The sequence below is a fragment of the Vulpes vulpes genome, unplaced genomic scaffold (assembly GCF_048418805.1).
Source record: "Vulpes vulpes isolate BD-2025 unplaced genomic scaffold, VulVul3 Bu000000626, whole genome shotgun sequence".
Classification (NCBI taxonomy): Eukaryota; Metazoa; Chordata; class Mammalia; order Carnivora; family Canidae; genus Vulpes; species Vulpes vulpes.
This window is the reverse complement of record NW_027325669.1, coordinates 884,821-907,299: the sequence shown is the minus strand read 5'-3', so window position 1 is coordinate 907,299 and position 22,479 is coordinate 884,821. Positions and strand designations below refer to the sequence as shown.

General features: G+C 33.0%; 2 protein-coding genes across 2 annotated transcripts in view; one reads left to right on the top strand and one right to left on the bottom strand.

Annotated features, from left to right (window-relative positions):
- LOC140596446 (putative fatty acid-binding protein 5-like protein 3) overlaps positions 1–2,981 on the bottom strand; it is a 54,952-nt gene extending 51,971 nt beyond the window's left edge. Inside the window, exon 1 of the mRNA XM_072745080.1 lies at positions 2,846–2,981. Coding sequence (XP_072601181.1) covers positions 2,846–2,981 — 136 coding nt within the window. The remainder of the gene's footprint in view (positions 1–2,845) is intronic.
- LOC112912724 (low-density lipoprotein receptor-related protein 1B-like) overlaps positions 1–22,479 on the top strand; it is a 1,003,376-nt gene that overhangs the window by 99,411 nt on the left and 881,486 nt on the right. The gene's annotated exons all lie outside the window — the stretch shown is intronic.

Genomic DNA, 22,479 nt, shown 5'->3' with positions numbered 1-22,479 from the left:
GCTTGAGACATTATATAATTTGTGCTTTGATTAACTGACTTTCCCACTTAATTTTAGACTACATTAAATATCTTAAAGTAATCATTTTAATCTTAAATTTTGCCAGCTGCGAAGACCTGATTTTAAAAAAAAAATGAATTGCTGATCATTTAGTAGCAAACTAAAGAATCTATAAAGAGACAAAAATTCATATTTTCACTGGCATGGTGAAGTATACACATTTAGATTAGCTGCATTGTAGTGAAGCTTTTATATCAGTGTTTGCATGAAACATATCTAGACTTGTATTAAGATTACATTGTTGTTCTTATTGTATGATGCTCTATTTTGACAAAAGGATATTTTTCTTTGCTAAATATGTTTTTGCATTTTCAACCATTTCATGCTTATTACACCAAAAGAAATTTATAAATGGGCATTGATGGTTATGAAAATTCATTTTAAATGTCTAAACAATATCAAAATACTTAAAAAAGTAAAAAAAGTTGTTATCCATTAAAACTGGGAGATTTAACCATTTTAGCATGTCTTATAAGAAGTTTCTGATTCTAGTTTAAATCTTAATTTTTGTTGAATGTATAAATTACATGTGTTATTTTTTGTTTTATCTTATGGTTTTTATTTTTGCTAACAAGCTGTATGATTTGGTGAAATTCATGTAATGTTAACTTTAAATTAAAAAGTTGGACTATAAGAAGTCCAAAATTCCCTCCAATTCTAGCATTCTATGTGTTATCAGTGATTAAGAGAAAGAGCAGCACCTGTAGCTCTGTTGCCCACTGTTTTTAGCATATTATGAAGGTTCCAGCAAGTTCATTATCACACATCAACAGGAAAGCCAACCAAGTCTTCTGTGACCTTTTAGAATTCATCAGTTCTTTCCTTTTCCTGTCATCTTGACAATGCATTATTTTCATTTGAGCTGAAAGGTGAATCAACTAATTGTGTATTGATATGTGATACCAAAGACTGAATTTACCTAAATTTTTGACAGATTGAAGGAAATTACCAGATATTTTCAATAAGTGAACTGTATCTTATTTTTCAATTATAGCAAGGATTCACTTTTTCCTACATTAATTGTTAAGAGAAATAAGGAATCTGAGAACAAAGTACAATTTTGTTCTTCATCATGAAGGTCTTCCTTAAGCAAAATCTTTACTGAAGAATGCTATAATCTGTCATTTTTTCCTGAAGGAAACAGTAATGTGATTGATTTTGAAATAAAAAAAAAAAAAGGAGTTAATAGTGGATGAGTTAAATAATAGAGTTCTAGTATTTTTTCAAGTAATATTTGATGAAATAAAAATTGGAAATTCACTATCTGAAATTAATGCCTAGTTTCCAGTTAGCTGTTTTCATTAAGATTGAACATTCTAACATATTTTGAGGAATATGTAAACCCAAACAGGTTTATTTTACCCTTTAAATTGAAGGATACTCCAGAAGAAATTAGCTAACATTTATGTATGGAAGCTTAATTCTTGTGTTTACTTCAACTGTATATTTGAATAATAAATAAGAGATTTCAGATCACAGGCAAAGTTACACTACTGTATGGTTTGTTTTTTTTTTTTTTTCCTACTGTATGGTTTGTATAAATTATTTCCCTTTAGTTATCTGAAGGGAAGATTCCAATAAGTAACTCCTTGCACTTTTAGGAAAATTATATCCTTATATCTGCATCAAGGAAAAAAGTATTTTAAGTACCCTCCAACATTTTATAAGCAATATCTATTTTTAAATAGTATGTAAAAGTCTTAAGGAAGTAACTAGAAGATTCCACCAGATTTGTGTTAGATTAATTTATTGATCAGATATAAAAAATATTAAATGCTATTTCTTTTTTAAGAACTTCTCAGTTACTCTGAATATATAATCAGAATATACTCAATTTTTTCAAATATCCATTGAATAGATACTTCACTTAAGATATTGTGGGAGGCCTGAATTAGAAATTCCAATTTAGTAACAGAAATAAAGGACATTAAAAAAATATGGTAATGAGAGAATGTTGTGTGTCATTAAGAAAACTTAAAGATATTGCCATGAGAATTGGGAGAATCAAGATGTATTCATTAATTTCGACCAGTGTTTTAAAGAATAGGTGTTTTGAACAGAAATGAGTGGTGAGTCCTTGCTGGCTAAAGAGACAAACATGTCTTCATATTTGTGAAAAAGCAACAAGTGTAAAGCTTATACAAAGCAGTTGCAGGATAATGTCTCTAAGACGCTTTGGACTCAATTGTGAAGGATCCTAAATCTGAGCTACATGATTTGAATTTTGTTGATTGGAACAATAACAACAACAACAAAGATTTTTAAACTGGAGAGTAAAATAATAGAGTTGTATTTGCAGGAAGATTAAGCTGCTGGTGGTGTATCTAGTGAAATATTGACATTTTCACTGAGCTTTTAGAGTGAATGAGTAAGTCAGCTCTTCCATTAGGTACGTGTTAAAACTAAGCACATTATTACATTAACTTTTTTATGTTAATATCAGTGAATTCTTTAAAAGATTCACTTTGGTTTTCTGTCTAATTGTGAATTGGATGGATTTTTAACCCCAGTTTAAAAATTATTGTGTGAGTATGAAATGCCAAAGTCCCCTGTGAACCTAAAAGATAAGTAATACAACTTGTTAAGGCAGAGTTTACAATATTGTCTGTGAAAATAGTGCTGAATTTTGAACCAAATATCATAGGCAGGTTTTAGAAATCTCTCTTCTGGACTTGGCCAAAAATGTTGTAGTACAAATTTTTGCTGATGCAATGAACATTCTACCAAATGCCAAGTGGCAAAGTTTTACTGCTGGTCTAGCCATTCACTGCTCATGTGGAATTGCCTTTCTTCTGCTGTGTCCATCTGCTGATTTCCTGGTGGTCCTCTCCCACTGCCGTGGCCATCTGTTTGCCACTTGCAGATGCCTTCCTATTGCCCCATGCACCTGTGAAGACTGTTCTTCCCAAAATGCAGTGCATCTCGTCATTACCAACTACCTTGTAAATTAAATATATATGTTCATATTTTGGGAAGGGATAGAATTTTTTTTCACATCAAGGGCCAAAACAAGTTTAAATATTGGTCAAGTAGATAATGAAACGATTCTATTAAAAACGGGGCTGATCATAACATGACTGTAAAATGTTCAGCCAAGAACTCATGAAAAACAGTTGTGTAGTAAATTTAAAACATGTATCCTTCCTTGTTTTTTTTTTCATAGATTATAGTCACTCTAATTACTCTATTAAAAGTAATAGAGAAAATTGATTTGACTTCCTGAAACTATTAAATCTTCATATCTTAATATATCTGAGAGTAGTAGGAGGGAATGTATCTGAAAATTATCTCTCCCCAGGTCAGACACCTGTGTAGAGGTGTGAAGGTGGCAGGATAAGTGAAAAGATAATGTGTTTGGGTTCTGGATTTGCTCTTACTGACTAAAAGTGACAGTTGAATGATACAGTGGAATGAAATGAATGATAGACTTTTTAAAAGTAACTATCGCCTAAAAAGGGTATATAAAGTACCTGCTCAAATAGACCTTTCTAAAAGACTTGGGACATTCTTCTTTAGGCAACTTCACATTATTTATTTTGCAAAGTATTAAAAGTTATCTTGGAAACTAGAAAGAGGAAAAACTACTTACCTGTGCCTAGTAAATACCTCAGCCCTGAAATAATGAACTAGGAGAAATGATAAAAATGCCAAAGAAAAGTGTGATTTCCAATATGGCAACACCTTTAAGTATATTTTGCTTTTGAATATTTTGAATCTTTTTTTTTTTTAATTTTTATTTATTTATGATAGTCACAGAGAGAGAGAGAGAGGCAGAGACACAGGCAGAGGGAGAAGCAGGCTCCATGCACCGGGAGCCCGATGTGGGATTCGATCCCGGTTCTCCAGGATCGCGCCCTGGGCCAAAGGCAGGCGCCAAACCGCTGCGCCACCCAGGGATCCCAATATTTTGAATCTTTATTTTATTTTTTGCCAACATTTTCTCACAAAGGAAATCACTCCTGGAAATGATAATTTGTATGAATGTATGTATAGCAACATATTTTCTTAAATATGCTGATATGATTTCAAAATACTAGGCAAGTAAAAAATGAACTTACTCTGACAGAAAAGATAGAAATAGCTATTTCTTAAATGGGCTAAGAAAACCTGTATTTAAAAATCATTTTACAACATGAATGAAAGATAAGTTTTGCACATGTGGGAACAGTCTCAACTATGTGCTTCCTTCTGCAGAACAAATGTCCAGAATATCTGTATGATAGCTGAAGCTATCACTTGTTGTGGTACCACATTTGTAATACATTCTAGTCATGAAACTGACAAATATTTTGGTATCTCATTTTATAATTAAACATAAAAGTAAGATTAAGTTATGAAAAAAAAGTTATGAGTAGTCTAGTCTTTAGCATCCATTATCTAATGTAACAAGTTTAGAAATAGTCATTCTTTGTTTAAAAATTTTATTTATTTATTTGAGAGAGAGAGATTACAACAGGGCGAGTGACAGAAGGAGGGGAAAAAGCAGACTCCTCACTGAGCACGGAACACAATGTTATTTGATTCAGGGCTGTATCTCAAGACCCTGGGATCATGACCAGAACCAAAGGCAGACACTTAACCAAGTGAGCCACCCAGATACCTCTAGAAATAATCATTCTAATATCAGTTAAATTATGTGCTTTATTACTCAAATTTTCTGTTTTTGAGGGTGCTGTTATTACATGACTTGTAAAAATGAAGAATGACCAGATATTTTAGTTTAATGCTTTACATTGCTTCATTTGCTAAATACACACACTTAAAGAATATTCTAAATATGCTTGTATATTCAAATCTATCTGGAGTTTTATCTTCTTGCATCATCCTAAATTTTCTTCCTATACATTGAATGAAAAAGACATTTAAATATGCTTACTACAGTATATGCAGACAATACAGAGAGTCACAAAACATTCTGCCAGGGAGTTGTCTTAGTCTGAACACTATTCTGATAATTTTCTTTCCAGCCCAGCCTGAACTTTGCTATATTAACTAAGTACTTTGATGCTGAAGTGGATGGGTTCAATTATATTATCACTTTTGCATTACCTGGAGTATATATTTTTCTTTTTGACTTAAGGAATTTTTTTAAAATTTTTATTTATTTATGATAGTCACACACACAGAGAGAGAGAGAGAGAGAGAGAGAGAGAGAGAGAGAAGCAGAGACAGAGGCAGAGGGAGAAGCAGGCTCCATGCACCGGGAGCCCGACGTGGGATTCGATCCCGGGTCTCCAGGATCGCGCCCTGGGCCAAAGGCAGGCGCCAAACCGCTGCGCCACCCAGGGATCCCAAGGAATTTTTTTAAAAGAAGTAAAAGTGAAGGATCAGTAAATCCGTGTTGAAGAATAAATCGCATATTAATCTGGTAACATTTATATCCATATAGTATGCTTTCATAGATATATATTTATATACAAGTATTAGTTTACATATAATATACAGTATGCCTTCAAGATCATTCTGGCATTAATTTCCAAAACTGAGTAGGATAAGTGCCTTAGTTCAGAGACAAAGTATTTCATCAGTGGATTTGGATATTTCTTCCTTTACATTGCTCTAATAATCATGAACTGTTCTTCTTTGCCTCATATTGATCCATATCATTCCAGGTTACAAGGGTCGCCTTTTCAGGTCAGAGCTGAAATACTAATGATCACTAAAGCCTTACCTACTACCATTGTACAAAATTTAGTTCCTATAACTTAGTGACTTTAGACATTGACTGTATGAACTTTGGCAAATGCATTCATTTCTCTTGCTCAATATTTTTCTGTTTCCATTTGATATGTGCATAAATTCTGGCACAGCAGGAAGAGTTGTTTGTTTCTACTCCTAATGTGAATGTGTTTTGCTTATATTTTCTGTAAAATTTCTGCATCATACCTTTCATAAAAAACCTCTGATATTTATAAAGACCTTTGTCAGTTCTTGTGGAAGGGTTGCTATGAACTATGCTGGCTGATGCATGAAATTAATTATCTTAGGCTGATTGCTACCTGAAAGACTGTCCCCTGTTACCTTTCATCTCTTTCAGTGGCTTTCTATATTCCACTTCTGAAGATCTTCCTGGATTCACTCTATAGAAATAAAAACTATCATCTCGGGACTCTTGGATTTTCCTCTTTAAATATGTATGGGTTTTACAAAAGGCTTCCCCCCAATCAGTTATTTATTAATTATTCCTGAAACTGGGGAAAGATCAAAGAGCATATGTCCCATCTATACCTGGGACAAATGGTGACTTTTTGGACTCTTTTCAGTGAATTAAAGCAGTAAGAAATGATTGTCACTTAGTAAATGTTTAATAAAGACTAGTTAATATTATAATTAACATTTATTATTTAAACCATAAATTAGAAAAGTCATAAAATATTTTTCATAATGTTGGGGTTTGTTTTTAAATGTCACTATGTGGGACGTCTGGGTGGCTCAGCGGTTGAGCATTTGCTTTCAGCTCAGGGCATGATCCCAGAATTCCAGGATCGAGTCCCACATCAGGCTCCCTGCATGGAGTTTGCTTCTCCCTCTGCCTGTGTCTCTGGCTCTCTCTCTCTCTCTCTCAATCTCTCTCCCCCCCCCCATGTCTGTCACGAATACATAAAATCTTAAAAAAATAAAAGAATAAAAAAGTAAATGTCACTATGTGTGCCATGTAGACATTGAATATGTCTAAAAGTGGTAGTAAGGGAATAAGTAATTGAGAGAGTAAAGATAGCGCTATATTATTACATCAGACAATTGCCAAAGAAAAATCATGTCCAAATTATTAAATTCTGTCACTTATGCTTGTGAATAAGGGACTTCTATTAGAGAAGGAATTTTTGTCCGCGTGGATTGGTAAACTGAAATATAAAGAAAATAGATATTAGCAACAATAAAAATAGCAGCAAAATATCCATTAAGATGACAGTATAAAAATATTTAGTATGTACTTCTATAACTGGAAGCCTGTATCTCCCACATCCCATTTTGCCCATCCTTCCATCCCTCTTCCCTCTGGCAACCGTGAGTTCTCTGTATTTATTGGTCTGATTCTGCATTTTTGTTTGCTTTTTCATTTGTTTTTCTTAGATTCCATATGAGTGAAATCATGTGGTATTTGTCTTTCTCAATTTGACTTATTTCTCTTAGCATAATATCCTCTAGGTCCATCTGTGTTGCAAATGACAAGATCTCATACATTTTTTTATGGCTCTACACTATCCCATGGTATGTATATACCATACCTTTTTTATCCATTTATCTATCAACAGATACATAGTTCGCTTCCACATTTCAGCTATCGGAAATAATGCTGCAATAAACATTGCAGGGGATATACATCTTTTCTAATTAGTGTTTTTATTTCATTTGGCAAGTACTCAGGAGAGGAGATACTGGATCCTATGGTATTTCTATTTTTAATCTTTTGAGGAAACTATACTGTCTTCTACAATGGCTGTGTCAATTTACATTCCCAGCAATGGCCCACAAGGGTTCCTTTTTCTCCACATTCTTGCCAATATCTCTTATTCCTTGCTTTTTTCATTTTAACCATTTTGGCAGGTGTAAGATGATATCTCATTATAATTTTGATTTACATTACTTTAATGATTAATGACGTTGAACATCTTATTATATGTCTATGTCTGTGGAGAAATGTCCATTTAGGTTCTCTGCCCAATTTTTATTTGGATAGTTGTGGTTTTACTGTTGAGTTGCATTATATATATATATATATATATTATACACATATATAATATTATTATGTACATATTATGTACATATACATATATATTATTACTATAATATATAATATATATTATTACTATAATATATAATATATATTATTACTATAATATATAATATATATTATTACTATAATATATATATATACTATAATATACTATAATACATAATATATATTATTACTATAATATATATGTATAATATATAGGATATATAATTTGCCAATATCTTCTCTTATTCACTAAGTTGCCTTTTTGTTTTGTAGATGATTTTCTTTGTTTTGCAGACCTTTTTATTTTGATGTAGTCCCAATAGTTTATTTTTGCTTTTGTTTCCCTTGCCTAGAAGACATATCTAGGAAAATGTTGCAACACCTATGTCAAAAAAATTACTGCATATGTTCTCTTCTAGGGGTATCAGGTCTCACATTTAGGTCTCTAATCCTTTTTGAATTTATTGTTGTGTGAGAGAGAGTGATCCATTTTCATTCTTTTCACCTAGCTGTCTAGCTTTCGCAGCACTGTTTGTTGAGGACACTGTCTTTCCCCATTGTGTTTCTTTCCTCCTTTGTTGTAGATGAATTGACCATATACGTGTGGATTTATTTCTGGATCGCTATTCTATTGAGCTATGTGTCTATTTTTGTGCCAGTACAATATTGTTTTGATTACTACAGCTTTGTAGTATTCTGAGGCCCACATTACCCTGGTATCAAAACCAGACAAAGACACTATATAAAAAAGAAAACACAGGACAATATCCCTAATAAACATAGACGAAAAATCTTCAACAAAATATTCACAAACCACACTCAATAATACATTAAAATGATCATTCACCATGATGAAGTAGGAGTTATTCTGGAGATGCAAGGATGATTCAATATTTACAGATTCCTCGATAAAACACATCAACAATATAAAGGATAAAAGCCTAACCATTTTAAGTGAAGCCCCAAGTATACACAGCCAAAAATCAGTGTCACATTGGAAGGTCTACTTTATATATTAAATTCAGGCTATTCATATACTTCGAAAAAAAGCCTCTTAGGGCTCAAATAATTTAATACTGCTTCATTTGACGATTTCAGACAAAAAAGAATTACAGAAGGCTGAAGTGGAACTGCTTCTGTCGATGGCATAAGAATAGTTCACTAGTTGGGGTACCTGGGTGCCTCGGTCGGTTAAGCTTCATGATCCCCGGGTCCTGAGATTGAACCCCATGTCCAGCTCCTTACTTGGTGGAGAGCCTGCTTCTCCCTCTCCCTCTGCTGCTCCCCCTGCTAGTTCTTATTTTCTCTCTCTTTGTCAAATAAATAAATATTTTTTTTTAAAAAAAGAATAGTTCACTAGTAATTCTGTAGCTATGAGAATATTAGCATCTTGATTAATATTTAATTTTGAGGGGCAGCCTCAGTGGCCCAGCGGTTTAGCACCGCCTTCAGCCCAGGGCCTGATCCTGGGGACCCGAGATCAAGTCTCACGTCGAGCTCCCTGCATGGAGTCTGCTTCTCCCTCTGCCTGTGTCTCTGCCTCTCTCTCTCTCTCTGTGCCTCTCATGAATAAATGAATAAAATATTAAATAAAAAAAATAATTTTGAGAATAGATTCATTGTTTCAAAGCTTGCTAAATGATTTTAAATTTTGCATAAAATGAAATTTAATTTAAATACCATATCCTACTTATTCTTACCCTTTTCCCATCTCACAATCCTCTCCAAGTTCTTTCCATTTCCACTTACGTTATATCTTGATGAATAAATTTGGTATTTTCTTCACAGCACACCTTACTGATTATCTCATTATTATATCTAAATATAATCAAAGTCTTCATTTCCTACAAAATAAGAGTTAAAAGTCACTTTTCCTTAGAGTACTTCATTAATTTATCATTTTGCAACCTGGACAAATTTGAATGGCCAAAAGCATTAATCAGTTCTTCTCTAAATGTATATAATTGTTATTTTATTTCTGGGCTTTCTGGTCTGTTCTGTGGATCTATGTGTCTATTTTTCTGCCATAACCATTTTGTTTTGATTACTATAGCTTCATAATATAACTTGAAGTCTGGAATTATGATACTTTCAGCTTTGTTTTTCCTTTCCAAGATTGCTTTGGCTATTGAGGGCGTTAGTGGTTCCATACCTACTTTAGGATTTTTTTTTGTTCTAGATATGTGAAAAAATATTGATATTTTAATAGAGATTGCATTAAATCTGTAAATTGCTTTGAGTGGTGTAGACATTTTAACAATATTTGTTCTCCAATCCCATGGGCATAGAATACCCTTATATTTGTTTATGCTGTCTTGAATTTCTTTCATCAATATTTTATAGTTTTCAGAGTTTAGGTTTTTTACTTCTTTGGATAAGTTTATTCCTAGATATTTTCTTATTTTTGGTACCATTGTAAATGGGATTGTTTTCTTGATTTCTTTTCCTGCTTCCTTGCTATTAATGTATAGAAATGCTATGGATTTCTGTACACTGATTTCCTGTGACTTTACCTAATTCACTTATGAGTTCTAGTAGTTTTTTGGAGGAGTCATTAGGGTTCTCTATATGAAGTATCATGTCATCCGCAAATAGTGAGTTTGACTTCTTCCTTACTGATTTGGAGCCTTTTATGTTATTTTGTTGTCTGACTATGTGGCTAGAACTTCTAATACAATACTGAATAAAAGTGGTAAGAATGAACATCCTGGTCTTATTTCTGACCTTAATGGGGAAAAACTGGAGAGTTTCCCGGTATGATATGTGCTGTGGGTTTCTCATATATGGCCTTTATTATGCTGAGGTATTTGCCTCTAAACCTACTTTGTTGAGAATTTTTATCATGAATGGATGTCATACTTTTTAAAATACTTTTCCTGCACCTATTGTAATAATCATATGTTTTTTATCCTTTCTCTTATTGAAGTGATATATCACATTGATTGGTTTGTGAATACTGAACCACCCTTGCATCCTGGAAATAAATCTAGCTTGACCATGGTAAATGATATTTTTAATATATTATTGGATTCAGTTTGTCAATATTGTGTTGAGAATTTTTGCATCCATGTTCATCAGCGTTATTGGACTGTAGTTCTCTTTTTAGTGTTGTCTTTATCTGGTTTTGGTATCAGGGTAATGCTAGCCTCATAGAATACATTTGGGCATTTTCTTTCCTCTTTTACTTTTTGGGATAGTTTGAGAAGAATAGGTGTTAAGTCTTCTTTAAATGTTTGGTAGAACTCATCTGTGAAGCCATCTGGTCTTGTGCTTTTTATTTGCTGGGAGTTTTTTGATTACTGATTCAGTTTCATTGCTGGTAATCAGTCTTTTCAAATTTTCTATTTCTTCCTTATTTAGTTTTGTTATATGTTTCTAGGGATTTATCCATTTCTTGTAAGTTGTCCAATTTTGGGGTTATAATTATTCATAATATTCCTTTATAATCTTTTGTATTTCTCTGGTGTCAGTAGCGGTTATTTTTCCTCTTTCATTTGTGATTTTGTTTGAGTCCTCTTCCTCACTCTCTCCTCTTTTATTTATTTATTTATTTATTTATTTGCTTATTTTTTTGAATCTAGCTAGACATTTATCAATTTCGTTGATCCTTTCAAAGAACCAGCTCCTGGTTTCATTTATCTGTTCTAAGGTTTTTAAAGTTTCAATATCATTTCTTTCTGCTCTAATCTTTATTATTTCCATTCTTCTACTGGTTTAAGGTTTTGTTTGTTCTTTTTCTAGCTCCTTTAGATGTAAGGGTATGTTGCTTATTTGAGATTGTTCATGTTTCTTGAGGTAGGTCTATTATGTCTATCGGCTTCCCTTTTAGAACTGCTTTGGCCAAATCCCAGAGATTTTGTGCCATTGTGTTTTCATCAGTAGTCTTTTTTAAAAGATTTTATTTATTTATTCATGACAGACAGAGAGAGAGAGAGGGAGAGACATATGCAGAAGGAGAAGCAGGCTCCCTGAGTCAGGAGCTTGATGCAGGACTCAATCCCAGAAACCTGGTATCATGCCCTGAACCAAAGGCAGATGCTCAACCACCCAGACATTTCCACCAGTAGTCTTTTGAAGTAGATCATCCAATTATAGAATCATGAGGAATATCGTTACCCAATTCCAAATGTTCTAATATTTATTATTGATTTTTTAAAATAATTCTCTATATTATAGATCATACATAAGATATTAATAGTGATATTAACAATTTATAAATATTTTCATAATATACTTATTACTACTCTAGACATTTATGACTGATTTGGTTTTGTGTTGTATCTTCCTATATTGCTAACATTCTTGTGTATTTATGTCTATACTTCCAAATCCCATAGTCTTTAAAATTAAGTTACTTTTTTTTATGCTTGGCTACTAGCACCCACTGCTTCAGGCTTATGCTAAAGGCCTATGGCCAATTTAAAGTAATTCTAAATAGACTAAATCTTTATACTTTACTCATGGATATTGATAAATTATATATTTTATTGGACTCAATTGACACATTATCTGCTCCAGTAAATAATTTATTTTTGCATAGCATTTATAAAAATAAGATTCTCTGTCTTTTCCCATGTAATAAGTATATGTATTTTCTCATTCTGTTATTTGTGCTTTTCTATGTGTCTATTTGAAATAGCTTTTGGATTTACCTAGCAATTAATGGTGATTTTTCCTTTGTCATTGATTTTTCTGATTGTCTTTATTATTTTATTCCTCTTACTTTTTCTAGGTTTAATTTTGTTGATTCTATTTTCCTAGTTAAATTTAGTCCATTTCTAATCTTTTTTTTTTTAATCATGAAATTTGGCTACATATTTGCCATTGACTACAGTTTTGGCCATATGCCATAGACTAATCTGATTTTCATTATCTAAATTGTCATCATAGATTTGCTTTTTATAGTATACATACTTTTAAAAATTTTGAAATTGAATTAAATTTTTAAACATTCTGATTAGTAATTTAACTAATAATTCAGAAACCATGGCTTATACAGTTCTATATTTTGGAATGTAAATATGTTTTTGGTGAATAATTATTTGATCAGCTGTTTTGTGATACCCAAAAACATAGCATATTATGTATTTGTAAATTGCAGTGTTTGATATGTATCTGTTTATGCAAACCTCCTGATTATGTCTTCATTATTTTGATCTATCTTCTCTATCACAGAAGAGAGAGATTATGAAATTCCAGATAAAAGTGTGTTTCTGTTTATTCTTTCAAGAAATACTTTCTGATTGCTATGCAACACTCTCTTCTAATTAGATAGGCAAAGCCTTGAGCAAAATTAGTTCCATAGTGCAAACAATCTAGTGCAAAAAATAGACAAATTAATATGCCAACCACCTTCTGGTTAGGGTTGGCCAATAGGAAGGCAGATGAGGTGATAGGAGGAATATGGAGGGCAAGAGAAAGAATGAAGCCAGGGTATTTCTCCTTCTCTCTTTTTATCAGGTCGCTGAGTTTCCTTCATAGCTCCAGCCAGGAGATAACTGCTTCTTCATAGTCAAACCTGACCAGAAATGCCATCAGACTTCTAGCTTTTGCCAGAAAGCCATTTTTACCTGGTTCCATCAACATTACTTTTTAAATTTATTTTTCCAGTCTTCAGAATGATAATGCCTTCCTGTAATTATAAATCTTGAGGTTTCTTCACTTTATCTAATTGTACTTTCAGCTTTTCTTAATGTCTTGAAAATTATCTTATTAAATAAATACTCAAGAGTCTAACTCTGAATATTTGAAATAAGAGATAAATTTGTTTCCAGTTTATATTGAAATAAGAGTTAAATTTATTTCCAGTTTATATTCATTTTAAGTGACCTAAGTTTTTTGCTTTCTGAAAATGAGTTGATACCAATTCAGAAGTATAAAACAATATGGTTTTTTTTCAAAGAAACATTGTTTGTTCATTTGTTTGTTTGTTCCTTTAGTAGGCTCCACACTGAGCACAGAGCCCAGTGCAGAGCTTGAACTCATAACCCTGAGATCTAGACCTCAGCTGAGATCAAGAATCGAATGCATAACCCACTAAGCCCCCCAGGAATCCCAAACAATACATTCTGAAAGGACAAATAAATAAAGTACTATCTGTATATAATTCTGGCTTTCAAGATTTCTGGAAGATAATTTTTTTCTTCAGTATGCATGCATTTTATAATTAGAAAAGAGTGACTTGGGACTTTGAGTTTTACGTATAGTCCCATAATTGTATTGTGTACTATTGGAGAAAATTCCTTAGATTTTTTATTTGGGAAGTATTATCTTAATACTTAAGATAGTATTTCATTGGTAGTACTAAATTTCATTGGTAGTACTAAAAAATACATGTTCATAGGCTATTCATATACTGGTTATATTTCGATGACACAAATATTCTATAAATTCCCACTTTGCCTCTGTTGTTTCGTGAATATATTCATTTTCTGTAGGTCTCATTGAACATTGTTTTCAGCTTCAGGTTACAACTCTGTTCAACAGTAGGCTATTTTACATTTCTCAGTATCATGATGAAAGGTGTTTTGGGATTTAATCATGGCTTAGCTCTTGACTTCCTTTTTTTAAAGATTGATTGATTGATTGGTTGGTTGGTTGATTGATTTTACAGAGAGACAGGAAGAGAGAGAAAATGAGTGAGGGACAGAGAGAGAGACAGAGAGACAGAGAGAGAGAGAGAGAGAGAGAGAGAGAGAGAGAAACAAGCAGGGGGAGCAGCAGAGGGGGAGAAAGAGAGGGAGATTAAATAATATTAAACAGTGTTAATAAAGCCTGCCTACTGAACAGTTAGCCCCAAGTAGGGCTGGATACCAGGAGCTTGGGATCATGACTTGTGCAGATGCTTAACTGATTGTGCCACCCAGGTTCCCCTTGCTCTTAACTTCCTTGATGTAATGGCTTATTCCTAGGTTTGATTCCTTACAGTTACAAAGTGGTGTTTATACTTTCAGAAATCACATTGTAAACAAAAATAACCAGACAAAGACAACAGCTATTTGTTGTTCAAGTTCTCATCTTTTCTTTTAAAGATTTTATTTATTTATTTACTCATGAGAGACAGAGAAAGAGAGGCAGAGACGCAGGCAGAGGGAGAAGCGGGCTCCACTCAGGGAGCCCGATGTGGGTCTCAATCCCAGGACTCCAGGATCACACCCTGAGCCAAAGGCAGATGCTCAACCACTGAGCCATCCAGTTGTCCCAAGTTCTCATCTTTAGGAGGAAACACTTTACCCACAGGTAAGCATATATTTCCCCCATCATGTCTAATTTTTCTAGATTGGGCCAAATTATCACTTCCTGTTCCAGAACTGTAAAGGAAGCAAGTGAAGCAAATATCTGACCTTTCAATCTCTATATTTGGAGATGAGTTGTGATAATAAGAAGGAAGCTTTGGGTAGGATAAAAAACAAATCCACAGTTACAATCAAGAGTACCTGCCACTATTCATCCCTTTGGTCCTGCACAGACTTTTCCCTATACATGCCCAGCATGACTGTTTGTACTTCCGAAAAATATTTTTCTTCTTAAAATGAGACAAAATAAAATTGTCTCTAATCACTACATTCAGCTTTAGTATCAAAGTTTTTTTTTTTTTAATTTTAAGATTGTATTTATTGAGAGAGAGCACCGAATCCTAACCACCAGACGACCAGAGAGGGAGAGGAGCAGAGAGAGAGAGAGAGAGAGGTGAAGAAAGAGAGAATCTAAAGCAGACTCTTTGCTCAGTGCACAGACTGACACAGGGCTTGATCCCAGCATGGTGAGATAATGACCTGAACCAGAACCAAGAGTCAGAGCTTAACTGACTGAGTCACCCACGTGCCCCTCAAAGTTTTTATTTGAAAGCCAACTAAAACAATTCTAGAGAATTTCAATAGAAAAAAGGTTTTATTGAAAGTATATGTGGTACCTCAAAGTGTCTCTAAAAGGACGAGAATCATGGTTGGAATCATCCAGGCTAGAACAGTGTCTCAAATCATATCACAAAACTGGTCCAGTGTAGACTTATCACTGTTGTCACTGGGATGAACATACAGCTGAAATCGCCATCAGGAGATATTGCTATCAGATTGCTGCCATTGTTATCTTTGGAAACCAGGTGTGTGTATCTGACTCTACTAGCAGCATCCTCATTAGAATGGAGCCCATGCTCTTTCTGCTTCTTCACAAACTAGCTTCTGACCCAAAGCCCCAGTGGATATACCTAAATGTAATGCCCAGGAAGGGTGCTTCCACTGTGCTACAAGAGGTTGGGCAAATGAGTAGTTGGGATTTTGAGATTGTATTTTATGAGGAGTGTTCCTGAAAAACTAAGTTACTCCTTAACATAGAAAAAAGGGTTCAAAATGTGGAAAACCAAAAAAGTATAACAAATATCTACTACAGTGTTGCTGAGAAAGCAATCTGAATGAAAGATATGAATAGTGTCTAAGAAAGGGTAATATTCCCTTTCTTCAGTCTCATTGTTAGTGTATAGAAATGCCATTGATTTCTGGGCATTGATTTTGTATCCTGCCACGCTACCAAATTGCTGTATGAGTCATTCATTTGGGGAATATGAATAATAGTGAAAGGGAATATAAAGGAAGGGAGAAGAAATGTTGGGAAATATCAGGAAGGGAGACAGAACATAAAGACTCCTAACTCGGGGAAACGAACTAGGGGTAGTGGAGGGGGAGGAGGGCGGGTGTTGGAGGGGAATGGGTGACGGGCACTGAGGTGGACGCTTGACGGGATGAGCACTGGGTGTTTTTCTGTATGTTGGTAAATTGAACACCAATAAAAATTAATTTAAAAAAAAAAAAAAAAAAAAAAAGAAAGGGTAATATTATTCAAGACCAATAATATGACAATCTCACTAAAATCCATATTAATTACTGTTTCAGGTAAAATTCTAGTAGATAGGAAGGATACCTTTTATAGTACTGCTTACTAAGAATTATATTGTCCTTTGCTCATTAATTTAGAATCAGGCCTGATGTTTAAGATTTTAATTTTTAATTTACCTCATTAGCAAAAAATAAGATCATAAACCAAACTGTAGTTGTTTATGTTACCAAAATTATCTTGTTATCCATTCAATAAACAATTTAAAATTTGACAATTCTTAAGAATGTTACACTTGGGACACCTGGGTGGCTTAGTGGTTGAGCACCTGCCTTTGGCTCAGGATGTGGTCCCAGAGTCCCAGGATTGAGTCCCACATCGGCTCTCCTCAAAGAGCTTGTTTCTCCCTCTATGTCTCTGCCTCTCTCTGTATCTTTCATGAACAAACAAATACAATCTTTAAAGAGAGAAAGAATATTACACTTAAGGTAGGTGGGCAGATGCATGAAATAGGTGAAGAGGATGAAGAATACACTAATGATGAGCACTGAGTAGAGTATGCAATTTTTGAATTACTACATGGTACACCTAAAAGTAACATAACAACATATATTAATGGGAATTTTAAAAACAGAAAATAGTATAACATAGGATTACAATAATCAATATAAATTGAAAGATTTCTTTGTTAAAAGTAGGTATATTAATTGCTGATAATGTATAAAATTTTTAATAATAAGTGTATTTGTAAAAAAGGAAAAAAGATTGTTACATTTGGAAAGAGTATGCTGATATAAAATAAAAAGCAATAGTTCTTATAGATAGTGAATTGGTAAATAGATGGTCACAAAACCAGTTTTAGGTATCTGTGCTACTCACTTAGTGTGGTGGTACTTGTCCAAATATATCAGCATTCTAATAAGACACAAGATGAAATAAACATTTTTTGTTACACATCATTAATCTTCCTTATCAATAAACAAGTTTCCAAAGGGACTTGTGAAAGTATGGAATACCTCAAGAATACATTTAAATAATAAAAGGGAAATGAGTTATTTTAAAAAGTTGCATTTTTCTATTTTGCTACCAGTGATTAATTAAATATAGAATTTGGCTCAACTCTGCTAATTTAGTTTCTAGAGATCTTAATAAAGATTTCTGCTGTAGAATTGTTGTTTAAGTAATCTAGATATTTTCTAAGATTATTGTTATAGGTTTTCAGCTTTTCATATTAATTTTACATATATACATATATATATAGCAAGATTAATTGCATATTACTTGAGCAGAAGTTATTTCTACTGAGGTAGTGAATATTGACTCTATGTTCAACAATATTATTTCACATTCTGAAGTTCACATTTTCATTTCTCCATGTTTTAATATCACCGGATCTTTCTCTTCTAGTGGCTATTAGGAAAAAATGTTAATAAAGCAACCATCTGTAAACACATTTTCTAGTTTTGTAATAATATCTATATTTGAATGCACCAATGAGTTAATGTTTTGTTATGCTACTTTAATTTATTTTAGGTCCCTAAAAAGCTTCTTTTGTTGCTCAAGTTTGGCATAAATGATGCTTTTTTTGTAAATACTTATGTTTTGTGTAAGACTTTTAAGTTCTGTGTAAAAGGCTTTGGTTTGGTCAGTACTTATTTATGCATTTTATCAATGACTTCTCTTGGTGATGGGTTATGCTTAACTTTTCCAAGAAAACTGCATGTCTATTATCATATGATGTCATATGAAGGTTTCCTGGACACATTCTCTGAAAATTATTTAATTAGGAAAGAGATAAAAATAATACTTTTAACTATACCTTCAATTACTTTTGGAAGTTCCTTATTTTTCCCTTTTTTAGTTGTGATGTCTTTGGAGACCAGGGAGATAACAACTTTTATTGAGAATCAAAGACATGAAATTAGTTGTACTGATTTTTCTTAATATTCAGATTTATAGAACTTGAATGTTTAATATAGGGGATCAATGAACGAAAATAACAAGGAATAATAGAAAGGAAAGAAAAAAGTAGAAAGGAAAGAGCATATATTAAGCACTGAATGTAAAAAAAGATTATACGATTAACCCTAGGTTACAAATAATAATTGGCATTTCTTGGATCTAAACCAAACTAAAAAAAAAATAAACAAACAAAAAATCAATAGAGCTCTTTCTTTTGTACCATTTTATAGTAATTTAGGTATGAGCTTCTATGAGCTTGTCTATGGACATATATTGTTCATTTAATAGTTCCCTGTGCTCAGAATAATAGATGATCATAACATGTTGCCTAAATTGAATGATGATCATAGCTAATGTAAGAACAATAACAAAAGATTGAGGAACTAGGATCTTTTTCTTAATGAAGCACGGAGTATTAACATATGAAAGTACATCAAATAATACCCCCAGAATTTCAAAGTTTGATAGAAAATTTTAATTCTCTTTCATTCCAGTCTTATATAGTTTGGGTGGCGGCTCTTGCTCACATTCTTATTTAAGGATGATTCAGGCACCTCCCTATTATAAATACTTGGTCTTTTAGGTCATTTGGAATGGCAAGAGCAAAGATAGTAAGGCAGTGAGGTTAATGACCATCTCTGGAAGTAGTGTATATCTCTTTTTCCCACTTCTTTGGGCCAGAACTGAATCATATGGCCCCAACCTAAATACGAGGAATATTGGGAAATATGGTTTTGCTATGTCCCCAACAGGAAGAAACTGAAGTATAATTTTCCTCTACCATATACAGACAACAAAGTGACTTAAAAACAAAACAAAACAAAACAGAATTATCTCTGGATGATCTATAATCAGTATGTTTATATGGTAAATGGAATATAGACTGACTTAGAAAATATTTACACTACTTCTATGGAATGTTTCTAAGATCTTAATCATATTTAAGAGAAATAAAACATTTTCTTTGATTCCTAAGTCTGCTGCCATTCTGCTTCTCCTACTATGACTGTTAATGAGATTCTGCATAAGATATTATGGTTACAGGGAGACCAAATTTTGTAGCAAAAATCATAGGCCAGATTTTAATAGATGACAATTCTTATATGATGGGGCCTGTAATACTGCCATTTTAATAAACATCAGTTGATACCACTTTAGTGCAAAACGTGAACAACCATTATTTTATGGGATAATATATTTTCATTCAATAGTAATATATAAATTTGTATCACTCTTTGATAATCATGGGTTTAAGTATTTTCTTAGATTTAAATCAATTAACCAAGAGTCAGTTCCACTTCATCATAAGGACATAAAAACCATCAATTCAGTAGAATAACATCTTTTCTTGAATCAGAGCTGTGGGTAAGTGATGCTTACATTAGGTGTTAACCTTAAGGGAAACTAAGTAAATAATATATGGAAATTCTCTGAGCTATCATTGCAAATTTAAAGTAAATCTGAAATTATTCAAAATATAAGGTTTATTAAAGAAGAAATGTCCTTGAAATATGACATCATAGTCTTAAATACGTCTTATAGCCGGACATTTCAATTTATAGGTATTTATTAGCTGCCTATATGGCATAGCAGAATATCAGTAGGTACAAATAGCTGCCGACATTTTTTTATTCTTTTAGTAATATGTATTACAAACTGGAAAAAACTAATAAAAAAGTGGATGAGGGATCTAATAACTAATCTTTCTAACTTGATTTTCTAATTTTAATAAGTCATTCACATAGCATCCTAAAAAATCCCTCTAAACTGCAACATTATTAAGTGATTAATAATCTTTCTGCTTACCTCTCCAGTCATCATCCCCTTACATTTTTCCCTTAAACACTTTTCTCTAAGGCAATGAATATGATCATTTTCCCAAATATTTCATGCTTCCTCATGTCTCTAGGACGTTTGTTTATGATCCTTTAGTTCCCCATCTGTGATGCTGTGATGCTTTTCTCTCTACTCTAAATAGCCTGCCTCATATCTATTTTCATTTGTCCTTGGCTGGTTTCTATATGTCATTTGGGCCTGAGTTTCTATATTACCTTTTCGAATCAACATGAACCCCTTTTGAACTATTTCAAGATCAGATTATATATGCTCTTCCTCAGTCTCTTTCAAGCATGTTTTATTATAGTATTAAAGTAATTGTTGATTATATTTGACTTTCCCACTCTCCTGGGACATTTATGTAGAAGGGGTCTGCATTATTGTGTCCCCATGGGTAGCACAGTCTCTGCTCCATTGCAGGCCTTATTCACATTTGATTACTAAATTAATGAATGAAAAATTGCATATTATGCAATAGATTTTGGTCCTGAAGGAAAATATCTTGGAAGAAGCACATACTGTGTTGAATTAAAGTTTAGAAAAGTTATGATCTGTATCCTCTGTTTGTACTAGGACATCTTGATTTAAAGCTACGAAGCAAGTAATGATGATCTGTTGATATTTGGGAAGTCAAGGAAAAGAAGAAAAGTACAAAGGGATAAAAGAAAGCAATATTAAGGTATAAGAGAAGGGGTACGTTATGAGTTTAATTAAATACACTTTTGAGTTGGAAGAAAACTTAGAAACTATAAATTTTTATATACATGAACATTTTGATTCAGAAATGTTCAGTGACATCTTAAAGACATATATATGAGAAGTTAGTGGTAGAATGAAAGGGTTTTGGTTCTCAATTCACTTGAATTTCTTGATTCTCAATCCAGAGCTCATTTTCATTATATCAAGTTGACACAAGTTCAGTTTATGACTCATGTCATGAATATTTTGAAGAAAAGTTTTATATGAAATATCTTGATCAGACATGTAAAAAATATATTAGGGACACATGGGTGCCTCAGTGGTTGAACATCTGCCTTTGACTCAGGGCGTGATCCCGGGGTCCTGGGATCAAGTCCCACATCCAGCTCCCCACAGGGAGCCTGCTTCTCCCTCTGCCTGTGTCTCTGCCTCTCTCTGTGTGTCTCTCATGAATAAATAAATAAAATCTTCAAAAAAAATGTCAAACTGAGACTTAATGTTTCCTGGATTATCTGTTTTGTATTAAAAAGTTAGAGCTTTGAAGATGTGATGAAAGCGCTAAATTCCATGCAAAGTATGATATATGATTCTAAAGTTAATGTTTAAATAACAACTTTAGAGACTTTTACCAAATACACTTCACCTCTGATTTCTGCATCAGACAAACATGAAAAGACAAACATGTCTCGGGACTCTTAACATCTGTAAGTGACCCTGCAGAATTCAAAGAAAAAGTGTCAGTCCAGACAAAGTCACACTAGCAAATTTTTGGAATAAGAAAATTTCCCTTTTATCTCTTTCCTTTGAGTAATTTTTCATTTTCCTTATAACTTTCCCCTTCACTATTCTCATAACATCCTCAATACTACAACCCTTTCACACTGATAATCCCACCCTGACCTTCTCTGCCCTCATTTTAAACCCTTTGGAGGGCTTAACTAATTCCATTCAAGTTTTGCAAAATATTGCTAGATATGCAAAAATTACTTTATCTACACAGCCATCATATTTCCCGGATCTTCACTATTACACTCTTTGATAGCTATTAAGAAGAATTTGAGAAAAGGACTTAAAGCTGTGTTAATGATTTATATATCTTTACCCTATTCTCCACAGTATTTATTGCCCTAGAAAGTAATATTTTAAATAAAGTATACATGTAACTTATACTTAAAGGAATCTCTAACTAGGCGAGTTTCAGAAAGTGAAATACATTTTTAGAAAAAAAATATTTTGTATACCAGACCAATCATAGGCATAGACCTCTCTTGCATGGAAATTTACCTGTAGGATAATTTCTCCTAAGGTAGTTGTTCTTATCCAGGGGAATGGACAGGATTTGTATCAAAATTATTGATAAGTACTAGCAT